At 39.0% G+C, this 15,947-nt stretch overlaps 1 protein-coding gene across 1 annotated transcript in view; it reads left to right on the top strand.

The window, feature by feature from the left end:
- Positions 1-15,947, top strand: part of PSMD1 (proteasome 26S subunit, non-ATPase 1) — a 102,794-nt gene that overhangs the window by 18,881 nt on the left and 67,966 nt on the right. Inside the window, exons 9-16 of the mRNA XM_066280356.1 lie at positions 482-610; positions 2,131-2,219; positions 2,669-2,747; positions 3,237-3,410; positions 5,655-5,766; positions 7,801-7,997; positions 8,951-9,046; positions 10,440-10,504. Of these exons, the coding sequence (XP_066136453.1) occupies positions 482-610; positions 2,131-2,219; positions 2,669-2,747; positions 3,237-3,410; positions 5,655-5,766; positions 7,801-7,997; positions 8,951-9,046; positions 10,440-10,504 (941 nt within the window). The remainder of the gene's footprint in view (positions 1-481; positions 611-2,130; positions 2,220-2,668; positions 2,748-3,236; positions 3,411-5,654; positions 5,767-7,800; positions 7,998-8,950; positions 9,047-10,439; positions 10,505-15,947) is intronic.

Genomic DNA, 15,947 nt, shown 5'->3' with positions numbered 1-15,947 from the left:
TTTTATTGGTGGAGTGGTGGTTCATGAGTTTGTACAGATGTGTTGATTAAAGGTGCTTTTGGCTTGCTCAGTTTGGATTAGGTGGTTCCTCACCTAAAGTATAAGCTGGCTCTGTAGCAAAGCGTTTCTTACCTATCATCAGTAAGTAGCACTTCATATGATAACAATAAAATATCCCCTAATTTTTGTGAGCAATGTAGTTATTTTTATACAGCTTGGGTTTTTGGATTTTTTTTAAATATTAAAATATTTTACATTGAAAGCTAGTTCACAGTGCATTGCATTTTTCTATCATGCTTGTATCACCTCTCAGTGGCATCTAAAAAAAATGCATGAGTTTTCTAGAGTTTGCTGTTATAATAGAAGTGGTGTTGTGCATTTGAACTATGAATTTCACTGATTTAGGGCTGTTAAGATAAAGCTGGCTTAGTGGATTTCGGCAATACATGAATTTCCATTTTTCATCTGTTTGTTTTGGCAGAGTCCAGAGCCCAAGGATCAAACTTTGAAAATGATTAAAATTTTAAGTGGTGAAATGGCTATTGAGTTACATCTGCAGTTTTTAATACGAAATAATAACACAGATCTTATGATTCTAAAAAACACAAAGGTAGGAAATTCATCTATAATAGAAGTGTTTTCTTATTTTATTTCTTTGTTGAAAATAAGTACTTACATTTATTTATTATTGAATACTTTGTTGCATTTTATTCCTGGTTAAAGAAATAAGTAATTTTTTGTAAAAATAACAATGGAAGAAACTCTTAAACTTGTCAAAAAAGAAAATATATTGATCGAGCCCCTGTTTTTGTGCTAATTTCTCATAGGGAAGTTTAAAGGACATTTTTTCTTTTATTTTTTCATTTCCTTTAGCTACCTTTTTATTTTAATATGTACAGGTAGCATTTGGACAGAAAGTACAGTCAGTACATTGGTGTAGTTTGTGTACATTTTCCTATTGACTGCAAACTTGAGGGCAGAAGTTCTTACCTTATTGTAACTCGTTGGGATACTGATCACAACAATTATTAATGTTAATTTTAATTGTTAAACAGGCAATATATTCATCTACTTCAAAAGGCATTTTAATATGAAAAAATATATAGCATGAAAAAATCTTCCTTCCTTGTCTTATTTACCCTGCAGCCTTTTCCTAAAGTCATTTTGTAAATGCATATTTATTTATTTATTTATGTGACAGAGACAGAGAGAGTCAGAGAGAGGGACAGACAGAAAGGGAGAGAGATGAGAAACATCAATTCTTCGTTGCAGCTCCTTAGTTGTTCATTGATTGCTTTCTCTTATGTGCCTTGACCGTGGGACTACAGCAGACTGAGTGACCCCTTGCTCAAGTCAGCGACCTTGGGCTCAAGCTAGTGAGCTTTGCTCAAACCAGATGAGCCCGTGCTCAAGCTAGCAACCTCAGGGTCTCGAACCTGGGTCTTCTGCATCCCAGTCTGATGCTCTATCCACTGCACCACCACCTGGTCAGGCTAAAGTCATTTTTTTAATTCATATACTATTCCACTATTCCATTACTAAACAGTTGTTTGATTGAAGCATATGTAATAATGCTCCTCCAAACTTTTAATACAATTTTTACAAATGACAGAGTGACACAGAATTACATAATTTGCACTTATGATAATTATATGAAGCTAATCTTTATAATATAGTAATTAAAAATACACAGAATTACTTTGATGACTGCCAGAGGTGCAGTGCCAAAGGGGTGCTGCACGCTCCTTGGGCTGCCGCACGGGTCCCCTGTGGCTGCCGGGCAGCCTCCCCCGGCCGCTGCACAGCCTCCTTGCGCTGCTGCAGCACCTTGGAGGCCTTGGGCTTAGAGAAATAGTGAATTAGAGTATTCAGATACCCAAAATTAGAAAATCTATACCTAAGTTAATCTGTCTAAAATCTAATGACTCAAGTTAAAACCACAGGTAAAGCTCTATTTGTCTTGCTTGTTTTTAATCTTTATAAAGAAACAGCAAAGATCCAGTATTTTAAATATCAGTTCAGTTTATTCATATTACACCACAAAACAGGAACTCTGGTTATATGTTCATGGGTGAGCTTGCGTATGTGTGAATACTCTGCCAGTGATAAAAATCTGTTTCTTTTTGTAAGGATGCAGTACGGAATTCTGTATGTCACACAGCAACTGTTATAGCAAACTCTTTTATGCATTGTGGGACTACCAGCGACCAGTTTCTTAGGTAAATATACTTGAAGGTTTCCATTTTTTACGATCATCTTTAACAGACTTTCTTGACATTGTTACAGGAATATGGAGAACTCCCCCTGCCTGTCAGTCTTGAATTTTACATTTTATATACTATATTTTTTTATTGTTTATGCCTACTTGTTTTAAGGCAGAATTACTTCTTTTCATTAGTTGGCTTGAGTATCAACTTTTGAATGACTTATATTAACCTCAGAAATTTAATACAGTTTTGCCTTTGGTCATAGTGGAATTATATATTAAAAGTCCCCAAAATATTAAGAACAACTCAGGAGGAAAAATAGAATCAGCAGTAATTTGAGGTCCATAAAGTGAAATGATTTGTAATAGTTCAAGGTAAATTTTTAATGCTTTGAATTTAACATTATAAAAAGCTGTGTGGAATTTGTTTTAATAGCACTGCTTAATTTTCTTTTCTTATAGAGATAACTTGGAATGGTTGGCCAGAGCCACTAACTGGGCAAAATTTACAGCTACAGCCAGTTTGGGTGTAATTCACAAGGTAATATGCATTGATCAGTGTGAATAGGCAGCAGAACAGAGCAGTTTTTCTGGAGTTAATAAAAAATAAAAGTTTACTATAATTCATTGACAAGTACATTTTGTTAGATTAGTCCTCTTATAGGGAAGGATAAAGTAAGCTATTAAAGGACTTATATACGTCTTTGTTTTAAATAAAAGGTAGAATTCCTTTTCCTGTGAAAATTAAGCCATTTCTCAAAGGATGAATTTGAAATCAATTATTTGTATAGTGTAAGATGAATTTGGAGAAATGTGATAAAATAAGGGGGGAAAATGAAGCCTGTTTCTAAGCAGTGACTGGGTCACTTAAAGGCTCTTCTCTTATTCAAGTGATCCAGTTGTATGAGAGCGCCACTTCCTTTTCTCTCTCAGCAAGGGAACATGCTGGAGAAAAGCAGTAATCGCAGAACATGTTGGGTCTTTTCTTGCTTTCTCTTACTAACACCTTTGTTGTGGCCCAAATTTTCAGGGTCATGAGAAAGAAGCTTTACAGTTAATGGCAACATATCTTCCCAAGGACACCTCTCCCGGATCAGCCTATCAGGAAGGTGGAGGTCTCTATGCATTAGGTCTCATTCATGCCAATCATGGTGGTGATATAATTGACTATCTGCTAAACCAGCTTAAGAATGCCAGCAACGATGTAAGTGTTGGAATGGGAAGTTAAATGTCCATTAGTTAAGAGTCTAGGAAAATGTTATATTTGCCAAATTGTTTTAGTGAACAGAAATTTTGTTATATTTTTATATTTGGAAATTTTCAAAACAGTACTATTCTAATAGAATTTTTAAGTAATTTTCTTTCCTTCTCTTTAAACTGAAAGTATGCTTCTCAGTCCTTTAAATCTTGTGACAAACAAAATTAAGTACCTGGTATTTGCAGAACACACATTGTATTCCCACTCTTTAGAGTCTTGTAATGCTGTTAGTGACCTTAGGGGTCATTTAGTCTGATCCTATGTAAAGCCAGCAGCCAAGGCCAGAGCCACTATCACAGCAGCCTTCTGGCCCATGCAGGTTCGCATTGGATTCGGACAGTCGGTAAAGAAACCATGGAGCCAAAAACTGGTGGGCCATAGCCTTTACTCCTAGCTTGCACCTGGCGGGCAAGTAAAAATACACACTGGGCTCCAAAACCCAGTCACACTCAGTGCTCACAAAGCCACTGACTTATCCGAGTTTCCTAGAATCAAAGGTTTCTAGCTCACCAGCCTTATTCTCCTCAGTTCCCCATCGCATCTCACTCAGCATTCCACCATCTTGGCTGCTTCTCCTGGCCTACTCCACGTGGCCTCCTTCTGCTGCTGGCTCTACTCTCTCCTCTAATCATCCCAGGAACCAAGAGCTCAAACTCCGGTTTTGCCCCCACTTTATACTGTAGCTTCACCACCTCTAATCCAATATACAAAGTAGGGAAGTCTCTAATACAAAGTCACCTGTGAGGCATGATTGGATTGTACCACCCTACATCAAAAAAGGGTGGGAAAGGCTTAATCCCAAAACCAAGCCCCAGGCTACAATTCTCAACACACATTAATATCACCTGGGCAACGGGCTCTTTAACAAAGTGAGCATAATACATTTTATCTGCCCAACATCCTATCATTGTACAGGAAACTAAGGCACAAAGAAATTGCATATAATCTCTCAGGAATCAGAATTCTTGCTTGTTTTGACCTTTGATAAGTTTTAAAATATGAACTTTTGGAAAAACTTAAGTAGTCCTATCTTATTTTAAGATACCTTGAAATATGATTTTAGACTTTAATGTTAGACTTTTATGATTTTAGACTTTGGAAAGCTTTTAATTGAGTTCCTGAGTCAGCCAAAAAACTTTGTCTTCCTATTCAGTGAAAAGATTGAGACCAATAGAACCATCTTTACTGCTCACAAATATTAAAGGATATTTCAAAATGAATATCCCCTAATTTTTGTGAGCAGTGTAGTAAGCCTCCTGTCCACAGATTTATTTACATTTACACATACTTTTACCTCATTTCCTCTGTTCTCAGGTAAAAACTTATCAGACAAAGCAGTTTACAAACTTAAACAAGAAGTTTATTGGAAGTAGCTTATGTGATTAAAGAAGCTGATCCCGTTCTCGCAAAGGTTAAGAGCCAGGGCAGCTCTAGGGATCTAGATAACAGGAACTACTGCAATTGTCTCTTCAGGAACCTCTGTCAGGATGAGGGAGCCTGAATGTTTTTGGTTCTTGGGTCATTCTACTCAAGAAAGATTAAAATTCACGAGGGACATCCATTTGGCCTGTCTGGGGTCTGGCTAGAGGAAGATGGGAGCTTCTTAACAACAGCGCCACCAACACTAATCATTGGGGAGGAGTATTCTTCAAGCAAGATTGGGATGCTATCACCAATAAAACGATACTGTGCATTCAAAAATGGCAGATAACCAGGTGTTCCCTTCAAGTAGAGCCCAGCTTTGGCTCTTGACTCGGCTTTCTCCCACGTCATTCACAGCCGTGTTCCATCAGATACCTTTTCCTCCTGCGCAGCCGCTCTGCGCTTCCGTTCCCCCTCAGCCGGGAGCACATTCCGGTCTCACCTGTCTTCACGAAAACCTGGCATTTGCTGCTGCTGCTTAGTTGTCATTTTCCTCCTACTTTTACATAAACGTGTTAAAGAGTTGTAGTTTCTTCTTTTCTCTTATTCACTTCTCAACTCACTGTTATCTTGCATCATCGAGCACCGTTCTTTTGAAACTGAAATTGCTGAAGTTACCACTGGCCTTCTGATCATCAGATCTTTGATCATTCTAACTAGACCAACTGCTCTACATATTTAATATCAAAATATATTTTGAAATTAGAATAAAAGCATGGATTGTAAGTACAATGTACCCCATCAGCAGAGGCTGTGCTTCTTCCCCAGATTGTCCGACATGGTGGCAGCCTGGGCCTCGGTTTGGCTGCCATGGGGACTGCGCGCCAGGATGTGTACGACTTGCTGAAAACCAACCTTTATCAGGACGACGCTGTGACAGGTAAGTGATTCTTTCTAGGACAACGAACTTGAAGATTACTTAGTGCGGTGGTTCTCAAACTTTTTCTTTTCTTTTTTTTCTTTACAGAGACAGAGAGTCAGAGGGATATATAGGGACAGACAGACAGGAACGGAGAGAGATGAGAAGCATCAAACATCTGTTTTTTATTGTGGCACTTTAGTTGTTCATTGATTGCTTTCTCATATGGGCCTTGACCGTGGGGCTACAGCAGACTGAGCAACCCCTTGCTCAAGCCAGCGACCTTGGGTCCAAGCTGGTGAGCTTTGCTCAAACCAGATGAGTCTGCGCTCAAGCTGGAGACCTCGGGGTCTCGAACCTGGGTCCTCTGCATCCCAGTCCGACGCTCTATCCACTGCACCACCGCCTGGTCAGGCCTCAAACTTTTTCAAGTCAGGGCGCATTTAAAGTCCTACAAATAATAGTAGGTGCACTATATATAAATTTCTGAGAAATATGTTATCAAAGAAAAAAATATAAAGTCCAAGTGTGCTTTTATGGTAATTAAATAAAATAAATATGACAAAATTAAATTTATGCTGACATTAAAAAACATTGTTATGTTACTTTTTTTTTTTTTTTTTTACACAGAGACAGAGAGTCAGAGAGGGATAGACAGGAACGGAGAGATGAGAAGCATCAATCATTAGTTTTTCGTTGCGCACTGCGACACCTTAGTTGTTCATTGATTGCTTTCTCATATGTGCCTTGACCACAGGCCTTCAGCAGACCCAGTAACCCCTTGCTTGAGCCAGCAACCTTGGGTCCAAACTGGTGAGCTTTTGCTCAAACCAGATGAGCCCATGCTCAAGCTGGTGACCTTGGGGTCTTGACCCTGGGTCCTTCTGCATCCCAGTCCGATGCTCTATCCACTGCGCCACTGCCTGGTCAGGCTAAGTTACATTTTTTGAGTTATGCTTTTTAGAATTCATAAAAAAGGGGTTAAAAAATAACGACAAAAAAAGTTATCTTTTTATATATATAGATACATTCTTAGTAAGATTTAGTAAATTTGGCAGGTCCCAGTGTGTTAAGTTTTTTCATTCTTGTGTTAATGAGAAACATGAGCCTGATGTGTCCTAGCAATTTCTTCAATGTTTGGGCATATATTTGAAAGGCAAACTCTTATTTCCTTGTCAATACATTAAAGAATTTTTCTCTTTTTACTCTTAATTGTTGAGTGCATAAAACCCTCACCACACATATCATCTTAACTTTACCCCAAACAAGGGATAGAAGGAACTTGCCTCCAGTCTTTCCAGGGAACATGGGGGGTAGTGTAAACAATCCAGCACCACAGCTTAACAGCCTTTTGCAACCTAATCAGGCAAGTGAGGTGGGGGGTTGAGCAGACTGTCAGCTTACAGCCAATTCCCCACACCTCTGTCCCCCAAAAATCTAAACTCCAAAAACCCTGTTGGTTTTTTGGTCCCCAACAGGCACATATTTCTCTGGAATACCATAGAGCACACCTGGAAATCTAGGGCGCACCAGTGTGCCCTGGTGCACACTTTGAGAACCACTGACTTAGTGTAACTTACTATTTTCTACCTATAACTTGTAACCTCTTAAAAATCTAATGGATTTCTCTACTTGAAGAGGGAGTGGATTTTTTCCCCATTTGTCAAACTTATCTTATAAAAATATGTTTTGTGATAAATAGGCTTTTAAAATGCTATCTCGTGTGTGTCTCTGCATAACTGACTTTTGTAAATAGAAATTTATTAGAGTGCTCTACTTGTATTCTAGGGCTATCTGTACTGCTTGGTGATGTAGGGAAAATGTCCTAACATTGCCTTTGAAATCACTCTTGGATTCTATGGTGTCTTCAGTCAAGATTTAAAGGAAAATAGCTATAAATACATGGATGTATTTCCACATAATACTCTCCTTTTTGTCAGATGGCTTGAAAAAATGCCATCAGAAGCTATAGTTGATGCTAAAATCCATGAGGGTGTTTTATTGCATTTACATGCGTAGCTCTTATTCTCCAACATTTTCCTTTTTACTCACTAGGGGAAGCAGCTGGCCTGGCCCTTGGTTTGGTCATGTTGGGCTCTAAAAATGCCCAGGCTATTGAGGACATGGTTGGCTATGCACAGGAAACTCAGCATGAGAAGATCCTTCGTGGTCTTGCAGTTGGCATCGCACTAGTGATGTACGGGCGGATGGAAGAGGCCGATGCTCTCATTGAATCTCTCTGCCGTGATAAGGTGAGTTACAGTCATCTGTCCTGTTCTCCTGACTCCCTTACCTTCCGGTTATCGCCACCATTTGTGAAGCACTGAGGTTCACTCGAAATCGTCTCTGTTCCCCTCCAAACACGTACCTATATTGCTGATAAGACCTTTCACAAGCTATATAAAACCTAATAGAATTTAGAAAAGAAAAACACTGATTAGAAGATGTAAACCAGAGTAATTTGAGGATTTTCAATTTAATGAAGATTTCAGATCAGAGATTTTTCAGGTAATGAGATCCAAAAAATTTTTTTAGGGAATTATAATTTGATTTTGTTTAGAAACAGTATTTTTGGAATGATTTCATAATCATTTAATAAGATACACTTTACTTCTTTGTTTTTCATCCAAAAAATAGTGCCAATCTCTACTTACTTACTTGGATGAAGTTTTGTGTTGCCTTTTGTTTGCTTTTCACAGTGGTTTTGGCTATTATAAGTAGTCAACAGTAAGTAATACTGTCCTCTATAATCTGATTAAAAGAACCACTGCTATAATTTAGTGATAAAACTACTAATTGCTTCGCTCAACTATCAAACCTCCATATCTCTTCCACCGGCATTCAGTGCCCAAGAATTAAATGATAAAGTAAAAGCAAGTTAGAATGTGAATAGAAGGGAGCTTCTTTGTTGTTCATTTGATAAATGGAAGCTGAGTGTCACAGGGCAGTAAGTGTTGCTACTGAGTTTGTAATTCCTGGAAAGGGTGAGGAAGCACAGGCATGTTTGCACAGAATGTTGGGACTTGCAAACCGTTAATTCCTCTTGTTAGTCTTATTTCCCCATTCATTTAGAAAATACCAACCACAAAAGTACTCTTGAGTTTAAAACAAACTCTCCTAGTGCATGCAGCTATGCCCGTTAGCCTATAGAAGTTACTGTTTGAAATGATAAGCTGATGGTTGATGTTGAATTATTTTTTCTTAGGATCCAATTCTTCGACGATCTGGAATGTATACCGTAGCCATGGCTTACTGTGGCTCAGGTAACAACAAAGCCATTCGACGCCTGCTACATGTTGCTGTAAGTACTGTGACCTTTCTTGGGGATGGAGTGGAAGGGAAGTTTGCAGACGGACCCTAGTGTCTCAGTGAGTGCAGCACGCACCCATGTGACTGCTACCAGTGGTCTCAGGTTCAGATTCTCGTTCATAGGTCACAGTCAGCCATATCTTGGCACCAGCTTTACTTAGCTTTTCAGAAGGATGTAGGACAGGATAACGGTATGTCAGTATAAATGAAAGTCCTTAAAGTCATTCAGGTGCAACCTCTGACACCCTACTCCAAGGGGCACCTTCTGTTTAAGAGACAAGACCATGTGAGTGTGTGTAGCCACCCTAGGATCAGAAAACCTAGTGGGCAGTACAAACCACTCCTGTTTACAGCCTGTGACGTTAGCTTTCAGATACCCCCAGGGAACATACTCTATTCTAAGAGACATGCTACACGGGAAAGCCAATGCCCAAGGTCCCCAGGAGGCTTTTCCCACTCAGTTCTCCTAATCAGATACAGCTTATCAACAACAAACATTGCCTGACAACATAGTGGGCACTCCACATATGTCTTACCTCGGTAAGTTTCTACTCTCCGGGTGCTGGGAGATGAAACCCAGTCATCTTCCCTGCAGAAAGGGATTTATACTGTCATTAATTCCTTCCCAGGGATATTTACATCACACAGTATTTATTAGTAATTTACCCTTTATCAATGAAGAATGTGGTACATTCTAAGTGTTTGTATTTTGCTTGAAACTTAGGACATGAGTTTTTTGTTTTGTTTTTGTGTTTGTTTTTTTACAGAGACACAGAGGAGAGTCAGAGAGAGGGATAGAGAGGGACAGACAGACAGGAACGGAGAGAGATGAGAAGCATCAATCATCAGTTTTTCGTTGCGACACCTTAGTTGTTCATTGATTGCTTTCTCATATGTGCCTTGACCACGGGCCTTCAGCAGACCGAGTAACCCCTTGCTCGAGCCAGAGACCTTGGGTCCAAGCTGGTGAGCTTTGCTCAAACCAGATGGGCCCGTGCTCAAGCTGACGACCTCGAGGTCTCAAACCTGGGTCCTCCGCATCCCAGTTCGATGCTCTATCCACTGCGCCACTTCCTGGTCAGGCCAGGACATAAGTTTTTGAAAATAATGAAGGTATGGTTAGATTGTCATTGTAGCCCACAAAAGCCATATTGCAGGTGAAACAGTCTTTAGATGTAGCCTTGAAGTAGAAGTAGTACCAAAACTTTTAAAACCTGAAATGAAGAAATTCTCAGATGAATTTTTCTAAATTGGGGAAAGACATTCTAAAGGAATGACATATTAAGGAGGTCTAATTTACATAAGAGTGATGTGAGGCCCGTATCAGTTTTCTCTGGTAATAGAATTCATGGTATAATGTAATGACCCTTTACATTTTTTTCTAGGTAAGCGATGTTAATGACGACGTCAGAAGGGCAGCAGTAGAATCACTTGGGTTCATTCTGTTCAGGTAACTTCTAATTTCCAATTCTATCTATATTGCATTTGTTTTTGTAGTCAGTAACTAAACAGGAACTCAAATATCTGAAGAATGTACTAGGTTCGGAGTGAGGACCATTTAACAATAAGATTAGTACTATTCACCTGAAAAAGAAGTAACTATGTCTTGGGATTCTGTGAACCTATTTGAGAAATAGTAAAATGACTTTTATTATTTCTGTATATTTCATAACTTTTCAGCTTATTCACATAATTTTTTATATCTGGGTAACACCTTCTATATTCCTCTTTCCGTGTATATTGTTTGTTCAAATAGGATGCTATATCTTACACAGGTTTATAGAGTTCTTAAGCTCTTTCATGAAAGTAAAAGATAATAGGTTTTGTTTAAATGCAAAAGGGAAAAAGATATTTGCAGATTTAAAAATATTATTTTGGACTTGAAGATTTGGAGATGCCTTTGGCAATATAGTGTAGTTGTGATTAAGAGGACAAATCTGGGCCCTGGCCCATTGGCTGAGTGCATAGCGTGTCAGCCTGCCCTGTAGACATCCTGGGTTAGATCCCCAATCAGGGCACACAGGAGAAGTGACCATCTGCTTCTCTTCTCCTCCCTCTCCTTCTCCCTCCCCTCCTCTCTCTGTCTATTCTCTCTCTTCCCCTCTCAAAGCCGGATAGCCCTGTTGGTCTGAGTGTCAGCCTTAGGCGCTGATGCTAGCTCCATTGATTTGGGCTTAGGCCCTAGACCTGAGTTGCCGGGTGAATCTTGACCAGGGCGTGTGCGAGAGTCTGTGTCTCTATCTCACCTCCTCTCACTTAAAAAAGAAAGAAAGGAAAAAAGAGGGCGTATCTGAAACCAGTCTGCTTATTGAACCCTGGCTCTGCCACTTCCCAGCTCAGTGACGGGCTTATTTAAACCTAGCATCCTTGAGCCTCAGGTTATTCGTTTGTGAGATGAACGTATTAGTGCTTATTTGAGAACAGTGTTTCTGACGATTATCTAAACCTTTAGGACAGGCTCTGGCATGAAGGAAAATTAAAAGTACTTCTCTTAAGCACTGTTTGGACCCTGCTTGTTATAGCTTATTTGTGATAATTACACAATAAAATAAGTTCCCAGTACATGTTAGATGTGTCAGGTGTCTCTTGTCCCTTTCATCTCTGAAACAGTTTCTACCCCGAGTTCCTGGAAGTGAACCTCTGTTGTAAAGACTGTGATGTAACTCGACAGATATTTATTGGACATCCATTGTGAACTAATTACAGGATTTTCTCCATTATATCCCAGATAAGAAGCTATCCAATTACTGCAGGCTATAAAAGATTTTCTTCCTATTGTGGATAAAAATGTTGAATAAAACATCAAAGCACAGACCCATATTGGTTTTTCCTTATACCAGTTTTGTTGAATGAGGTGGTTCAACCAAATACTAATATTCACTGTACTATCCTTTAACCCTCATTTGTCGTACTTGTTCACAAAGACACTAGACAGCCTTCGCTAAGATTTAAAGACGGTATTACACAGACCTGCTGGTCTGGTACCTCCACACAGGGTTTGTGATCAGTTGCTCATTGTTTCTTAGTAACTCTATAGGTCTGTGAAATGTTCATTGATTCCTCTTCTAAGCTCTGACTAAACCAATATATATTAAGCTATTCTACGTTTTTTCAAAAGATCTGCAAGACTTTACACTTTTAATTTCTCAAATTTTGTTTCTTGAAAAGCTTCTTTCTGAACATTGGAATATTTTAGTCAGCCACTTGCAGTCCTTTTGTACCTTTGCCATTGTCTGTCTGTCCTCAGATTTGTCAGCACTGAAACCATGATGACATCGACAGCTTTGTCCCGGGAAGGTGGTTCATGTAGCTGAGGGGTTTGGACTCGTTTACAGCAGTTATTCTCTTCACCTATTTTGCATTTTGATTCATCTTCACATTACTTTTTATCTTTCTGGTCTAAAGATCATTTTCCTGAGAGAAAAGATGGAGGAAACAAAATAGAAGTTAAATAACTCTGTTTCTCTCCTGTCATCTTCGGTGTATCATTCTAGCCAAGCTGTGCGTCTCACCTTCCCCATATTTTTGCTCTAGAGTTTAGACACAATTCAAAAACAAATGATTTTATTATTGCTGTCCAGAGAGGTTTGGATTTAAAAAACAAAACTGTTGGGAAACCAGATACTTTTAGTGTGAAAAGTCTATCTTCTAGGTGCACTCTTCATAACTTGGTTTGTGTAAAGAATCCTACTCATGACGGTCTCTTTCTCTGCTTTGTTTCCGTCAGCTGCTATTCTCTCTATATTTCACGTCCTGTGAATCTGTGGCCTAGTGTGCATATTCTGCCACAGAGGAGTTGGTGAGCTGATTGAAAACTTTCTCATTTCTTTTTAACCTGACTGGTCTTCAGTCTTTGCTCTCAAATGAACAAAATTTGTTTTTCCTTGTAGTTCCTCTGGTTCCCACGTATGCAGCTCCCAGTTTCAGCAGCAGGTGTCCCCGGTGAGCTGCTGTTAGGCTCTGCTGAGATCTGCCTGGGGCAGTCAGATCCAGCTAATTGGTTGTTTGTGCGCTTGTTATTTCTAAGGGACCATTTTGTGTTTTCTTTTCGTAATATATACAATTCGCACAAGAAGTAGAAACTGGGAAAAGACTTTAGAGATGGTTTTGTCTAGCACTTCATAGATGAAGAAAGTTAAATGCAATAAACTAATGTAAGGAGCTGCAGTTAAAACCAAATTTTAGATTAGTACTGTTTCCCTGGAGTGAGAGTTTTTAAAGGTGAAAGGAACTTATAAATTAACCAATATTCTCATTTTTTAAAAGAGAAAGAAATTGAATCCCAAAATGGCTAATAAAATTTCCCATTGTTGCCTGGCCTGTGGCAGCACAGTGGATAAAGCGTCAGCCTAGAGCGCTGAGGTCGCTGGTTTGAAACCCTGGGCTTGCCTGGTCAAGGCACATATGGGAGTTGATACTTTCTTCTCCTCTTCCCTTCTGTCTCTCTTTTCTCTCTCTTCCTTCTCTAAAATGAATAAATAAAATCTCTTAAAAATTTTTCCCATTGTTATAGAGCCAAGTGGTAGAACTGAAATTCAAATAGGTTTCATGATAGGCCAGTGCTTTCCTCCACCATTTCTTTTCATCAGACTCTGTCTTCCTGCGTGGCTCTGATCGAGCACGTGTATTCTCCAATTTCCTCATTAACTTTAATATTTGAGAATTTTGTTTTCTGATATGTCATCATTTACTTTCTTAATGTGTTCCATCTTATCATTTCTTTCCTGTTAGATGTTGCTTTTAAAATAACTGCAGAGATTTGGCCTTCTTAAACCATGTTTTAAGAATTTCTTTTTTTAATTTTAACTTTTTTTAAAAGCATACTTATTGAATAGAACATTGCTAACATATCAGTAAATACATATTTTTACTTTAGCAGCTAGAATGAAACGGTCTCTGTGGGAAACTAAAAATTCTCGTGTGTATTATCTTTTTTATTCTCAGGATAGTCCAGGGATTTGTAGTATTTTCAATATTTCTTCTAATGTTTGTGGGTTATTTGTTAATAATGTATATGATAAAAATAGAAAATAAAATTGAAAAGCAATCTTGTCAGGTTGAAATGAACCTGATACATTTTTATCTAATAATTAGGTGATTGTTAGAAATATTGTTATCAGTCTAGTCAGCATATTTTATAATTATAGCAACTCTTTGTACAGTACTGTGCTTGGCATTGAGTGAAACTCAATTGAAATTGACCAGAATCTGAATTATTTTAACCTAACATTGGAAAGGAAAATAAAGAAGTTAAAAGAAGTATTGGTCTTGACAAAATTGAAAAAAGTTTTTATTATGGTGAACAAGTTGATGATCTGATATAGACCTTAAAATTAGATAGTCTTGGCCCTGGCCGGTTGGCTCAGTGGTAGAGCGTCGGCCTGGCATGTGGAAGTCCCGGGTTCGATTCCCAGCCAGGGCACACAGGAGAAGCGCCCATCTGTTTCTCCACCCCTCTCCCTCTCCTTCTTCTCTGTCTCTCTCTTCCCCTCCTGCAGCCAAGGCTCCATTGGAGCAAGGATGGCCCGGGCGCTGGGGATGGCTCTGTGGCCTCTGCCTCAGGCGCTAGAGTGGCTCTGGTCGCAACAGAGCGGCGCCCCCTGGTGGGCGTGCCAGGTGGATCCCGGTCAGGCGCATGCGGGAGTCTGTCTGACTGCCTCCCCGTTTCCAGCTTCAGAAAAATACAAAAAAAAAATAAAAATTAAAATTAAAAAAAAAAAATTAGATAGTCTTGCCTGACCAGGCGGTTGCGCAGTGGATAGAGCATCGGACTGGGATGCAGAGGACCCAGGTTTGAGACCCTGAGGTCGCCAGCTTGAGCGCAGGCTCATCTGGTTTGAGCAAAAGCCCACCAGCTTGAACCCAAGGTCGCTGGCTCCAGCAAGGGGTTACTCGGTCTGCTGTAGCCCCACGGTCAAGGCACATATGAGAAAGCAATCAATGAACAACTAAGGTGTTGCAACGCGCAATGAAAAACTAATGATTGATGCTTCTCATCTCTCTTCGTTCCTGTCTGTCTGTCTCTGTCTATCCCTCTCTCTGACTCACTCTCTGTCTCTGTAAGAAAATAAAAAATAAAAAAATAAAAAATTAGACAGTCTTGGAGGTTCTTGGTCATCTTTGCTATGAAGTCAGATGTTACAGTATGCAACTAAAGAATTCTCAATATATACAATAGTATGTTTTCAGATATGCATGATCTTGCTAAATGAGAGCAAGATTCTTGGTGCACGTATTTTTTGGCCACAAAGAAAGTGGTTCCTCGAAAGTAAAAATATTTCATCATTGTATGTATAGATCCTTAGAATTTGAGGGAGCCCTAGCAGTGAACTATAGTAGTTACCACCAGATGCAGAATCAGTTATACAATGTCTCTGTTTACAATTGAATATCAGTCTGATACATATTTTCAGCATGCGGTTCTCTATTTCTCCCTCAGGCTTGTGTTTTTGTTTGGGTGCTATAACTTAACTTTCTTACTTTATTTTGTCTTTTTCATTCTTTTTTCTACATCTTTGTTTTTTCCTCTCCACTGAATAAGTATGGAATAGAATGAAAGTTGTTTTGTTTTTTTTCTTCTGAAGAGGTACAATCTACTCCTGCTGTCCTCCGTACCTCTTCCATCAAGGCAAAGTTATAACTGTCTTTCTAAGCCAAACAGTAAATGACAATCTTAACTTATCTCCAGATGGGATCGTTATTTTACATACTTGTTAGTCCACTGTTCCTATCACTATTGTTAGTCCTGATGCTTTTAAGGCATTGAAGACAAGGGTAATTCTTGCTTGTCTTATTTTACTTATAGCACAGCTTTACTTACAGGTAGGAACTAAATAAATTCTTATGGAAACATTTTTTAAGCCTGAAATTTATTAATATAATTTTAATGCCTT

This window comes from Saccopteryx bilineata, chromosome 5, assembly GCF_036850765.1.
Source record: "Saccopteryx bilineata isolate mSacBil1 chromosome 5, mSacBil1_pri_phased_curated, whole genome shotgun sequence".
NCBI classification, from domain to species: Eukaryota; Metazoa; Chordata; class Mammalia; order Chiroptera; family Emballonuridae; genus Saccopteryx; species Saccopteryx bilineata.
The sequence above is the reverse complement of the archived record's forward strand: the minus strand, read 5'-3'. Positions and strand labels throughout refer to the sequence as shown.